The 4,818-nt window shown below is 31.2% G+C and overlaps 1 protein-coding gene across 1 annotated transcript; it reads left to right on the forward strand.

Moving 5' to 3' along the window:
* The first annotated feature begins 565 nt into the window (after positions 1-565).
* On the forward strand, positions 566-2,178 carry LOC134714619 (uncharacterized). Its single transcript, XM_063576054.1, has one exon. The coding sequence runs from the start codon at positions 694-696 to the stop codon at positions 2,176-2,178; it is 1,485 nt and encodes a 494-aa protein (XP_063432124.1). The 5' UTR covers positions 566-693.
* The last annotated feature ends 2,640 nt before the right edge of the window (positions 2,179-4,818 follow it).

Consider the following 4,818-nt stretch of genomic DNA (forward strand, 5'->3'; position numbering starts at 1 on the left):
AAACTATCTAGGATGTAATCTAAAATAAGCTGTAAAAGCAATTTCCCGTTTCTAGATCCTTAATTTAAAATGAAATCATGATAAGCCTTCTTTCACTTTGCCTATCATACCTGTATGAATTGTCACGAAGTCTCATATGACAGATAGCTTTAGAAACATAAGATACAACACCTTCAGTGCGGATTCATCCATGAGAGATCGGTATTAATCATACACAATTTATTAATGCCTTAAATAGAGATTTTAAATTAAACGTGAGATTTTTTATTACTTTATTTTGTTTCCTACAGACAAAGATGATAGGCTTAAGAAATAATAATTGAGAAGCTTTCAAGAATTGATTAACAACGGACGGTATTTGTGCTTAGCAATAATAGGGATTCAGTTTTCCAAAGACTTCTGCAGGTAATAAGACCCTGGTAATGTAGCTTAACCAATGAAACTCCCGTAAATATTCAATACTAGGTTTTTTATTACGCTTATATGAAAAATCTCGTATTAAAGAGGTGAAAACGAGAGAGAAAATGTCAGTGTGGATATAAAGCGCTGTTAAAACTTTGGTTAATACAGTGATAACTATCGTCAAGCAGGTAACGTTGTTACATATATCGATTTATAAATAATAAGTTAAACATTTCTAAATTGTCGCATGGAAAATAAAACCAACAGTGTAAATATGGTTAATATAGAAGTATGAATACAACTGAAGATTCAACACATGTGAAGTTTGAGTTTTTGGAATCACCATCTGTGGGAATTACAATTATTTTCTGCCATATTATAATACTTTCTTCATCTATAGTTGGTATGGCGGCAAATTCGTTAATATTATACTGCATTAAAAGACAAAAGTCATTACGGACTTATGCCAACGCAACGTTAATAAACAGCTGCATAATAAATATTTTGGGATGTAGTTTTTTATTACCATTTCGATTCATAGTTTTGGGAATGTTTATCGATGAACCTTTTATTCTTAGTGGATTTTGTAAAACTGTTACGTTCTTTCGATCATTTTGCGAAATATTTCAACTTTCGATGTTAGTAACTATAAGCTATGAGCGATATCATGCAGTTTTACTACCGTTTGAAAAGGATAGTAGAGTTAAGCGCGTTGTGACCTTGATAGTTTTATCTTGGTGCTTAGCTATAATTTACAGCACAATGTCAACAATATTTCTATTAGACAGTTCTATATACATTATTTGTAAGCAAGGTCAAACTCATTTGGACAGAAATTGGGTAAATTACGACTGTTTTGTTAGTTTTCCTTTTGGATGTTTGTGTTTTATATCAGTACTGATATTTTACACTTGTATCATCAAAGCTCTATTAAAACAATCCAAGAAAATGCTGAATCATTCTAAAGTAAGGAATAGAAAAGTTCACCCTGCTGAAAGTAAAATTAATATAACTTCTTCTGTAGATGCATTAAAGACTCCTGCACACACAAATGTGCCGAAAACGGATGTTATTAAAACTAAAAATGCTACAAACACGCAATCAGTTCCGGACATTCCTATCAACGAACTAGATGCTGGTAATGGAAATATAAAGGACATGAAAGATGCGTTACACATAAATGATAATGAGAGTATGCTAAAACCAAGTATTTTATTCAACAAATTGCCTAGTATAAATGAAACGAGTAGTAGTAGTCAAAACTTACGATCAAAATCTTTAGTAGTTATCTCTTCGTCCTCCGAAATGCAAAATGTAAATCTATCTCCAGCAAGAGAAAAAGTGGACAAACCAAATGATGGAAATATCAATATTTCAAATTGTTCAGATAAACTGAATGAGGAAAAAACATACGAAATTTATGATGCTGATGGAACCATCAGGGTAGAGAAAAACAGCAACGATCAAGTTGTTGGAGACGTGTGTGTTTTCAATCCAAAAAATAGAGAAATTGGAAAAAGAAAACTGGAAGCGAAAATAGCGAAACACTTTGCCATTGGGATAGGTTTGTTTGGATTAGTATGGATACCTTTTCCGGTATTTATTCTTATACATTTTAATACAATTATGTTATCGGAGGCAGAATGTCATGTTTTAGCTGTTCTTTCGACATTTTCATTAACAGTGTATACAGTAAACCCGTTGATTACTATTTTTATGAACGGAAAAGTAAATGCTGAATGTAAAAAGATCTCGAAACATTTTTGTAAGAAATAAGAATTAAAATATTTGAAAATGAATTTTATTTTATTTCATTATTAGCGTTACAAGCATTTCCGAAAACGTAATATATTATTTTTTAAAGATATTGACCAAGCAAACAATCTATATTTATGGTGTAGCTTTCTAAAATGAAAATAAAAATGTTGGCGGTAAAATTCACACATAAGATTTAAATAAGAGGACGAAATATTTTTTATCAGTTAAAACAGAATTGGAAAAACATAGCATTAGAAAATGCTTTGCTGAAATACAAGGTAGTGCAAATCTGCGCTTGACACTCTATCGCTTTGTGGGTTGGATAAATCTGCATTCTGGTATCCAGAAATTTAAAAACAAACTTTGATCATTTCAGTTTTAAACATTATTTGTATTGATCAACAAACTTATGGTTAATGTTGTCAGCGTTTGGTTCGGTCGGGTTTATTTGGCATTTTAAAAATTTAGATTGGACATATTCAAAATTAAATCACAAAAATACTGAAAGTAGAGGAAAATCAATTCGGAAAGTCCATAACCACACGGCAAAATCAAATAACAAAACTTGGTACAGGCATTTTCAAATGTAGAAAATGGTGGATTAAACATGGTTCTATAGCGCTAACCTTCTCACTTTAATGACAGTCTCATCAAATTCCGTTATATTTACATTGATGCGTTAAATAAACAGACACAATAAATAAAATAGTCAAAATATGGGTACATCAGTCATCATCGTATAACAATTTTAAACAATCGACTAATTAATATGACCAAGAAACAACTGGAATATTCAATAAAACTATTAAATACCGCAGAGAAATATTAACTATGGTCTGATTAAAAGACTGGGTTTGGCTCTGCTATGTAATTGTTTTGTATATATCTTAAACGTGCTAATAAGATATTAAAAAAACATCAAGGCTTCGAAAAGTATTTGTCAAAAGAGCATATGGTTATTCAAAGTATGTGCCGCTTAATGTTTTCATAATATGTTCAAATCTCATAAATCCATTGAAAAAAATAAAAATGTAGGACTTTCAAAAGATGCGAGACCTTATGGGTGGACAAGACAATTGTTTCCTGCTATACATATAACAGTCACCATGGCAATTAGCAATCAACATTCATAATGTGACAATCGGGAAAATTGAAGATCAAGCGTCTATTATTTAACCTTAATATCTATGACCGCAAAACATGTCGCATTTTAATTCAGAATCAGACATTAGTACAGTAGTTGTCGTTTGTTTATGTAGTATATACGTGTTTCTCGTTTCTCGTTTTGTTTATATAGATTAGACCGTTGGTTTTCCCGTTTGAATGGTTTTACACTAGTAATTTTGGGGCCCTTTATAGCTTGTTGTTCGGTGTGAGCCAAGGCTCCGTGTTGAAGGCCGTACTTTAACCTATAAAGGTTTACTTTTTAAATTGTTATTTGGATGGAGAGTTGTCTCATTGGCACTCACACCACATCTTCCTATATCTATTGTATTTAGTCTGTTGATTGCCGATTCAGGACATAAGTGTTTCCAAATAGTTTATCCAAGAGGATTATCATGAAATGCTCATCTCAGTAGTCAACATTCGGATTATTTAATATGTCGATCATTGCTTTGTAATTTTACTGATGTCAAAACCTGATAAATATAGCACCTCGCAGAAAGAATCAATAAAAATCTTGAGTATCAGCGACAAAACATGACGAATTATTGAAAGATGTACCAATTACTTCGGTAGTTAAAAAAGTAACATAATGTCTCTCTATACTTTATTGTTCTCTTCCATGTAAATTGTGAATCTTACCGTTGCTAATATGCATACCTTGCTAGTTAATGATTATGAGCGATAATAAAATCCATTATTTGCATTATCAATACATATAATACTGTGTAAAACAAAGAAAACATGCTGATAATTGAGTACGTCACTTCATTTCGTGTACGTAACAATCATTAAGGGCACTCGAACTAGACGAAGTCATTCAAACAAATTGACGAAGGTCGATTACTAACAATATAATAATACATTTACTTTACATTCGGGAATGGAAAGGTTTCAATTTATTCAAATAAACTGTTTTGAATTGTTATTGGCAATTGGCCGTTTCAGAATCTAAAGAACTGTGGGTAATTTGATTGTTCATACCCCAAAATGATAATAACGTCGTGTCATTGGTTGATTTTTCATTGTTTAACATGTTTTTAACCAATCACGACGTTTTTGGTGTACACTTTTTAAAATATTACCCAGAATGCATTAGATTCTGAAAGGTCGAATATCCATACATGAACATTATCAACATTACTCAAGGCTGAATCTCTTGAACCCATATTTTGTAAATGATTCTATTGGACGTTTAGATAAAGGCAACAGTATAATACTGCTGTTAAAAAATCATAAATCAATTAAAAGGGTTGGTTTCCACTTTGCGTTATCTTCAAATATAGAAACATTTTTACAACAGTTTTTATAAAGGATTTAATAACGTTTTTAGTTTCTATTGCATGTTATCTAATAAAAATGATATAAGGCCAACATTAAAAATATCTTTGTCTCCCTTCCCGACTGAGGTTATCAAGGTATGGGTAGGTAGGTAGGCAAATAATTTTATTTTATTTCTTGATATAATTTTTCTAAATTGAATTTTTACAAAAT

This window comes from Mytilus trossulus, chromosome 1 (assembly GCF_036588685.1).
Source record: "Mytilus trossulus isolate FHL-02 chromosome 1, PNRI_Mtr1.1.1.hap1, whole genome shotgun sequence".
NCBI lineage: Eukaryota > Metazoa > Mollusca > Bivalvia > Mytilida > Mytilidae > Mytilus > Mytilus trossulus.

Bases quoted from the DNA above. Each gene is read 5' to 3' on its own strand.
- LOC134714619 (XM_063576054.1), top strand. From the start codon at position 694: ATGAATACAACTGAAGATTCAACACATGTGAAGTTTGAGTTTTTGGAA.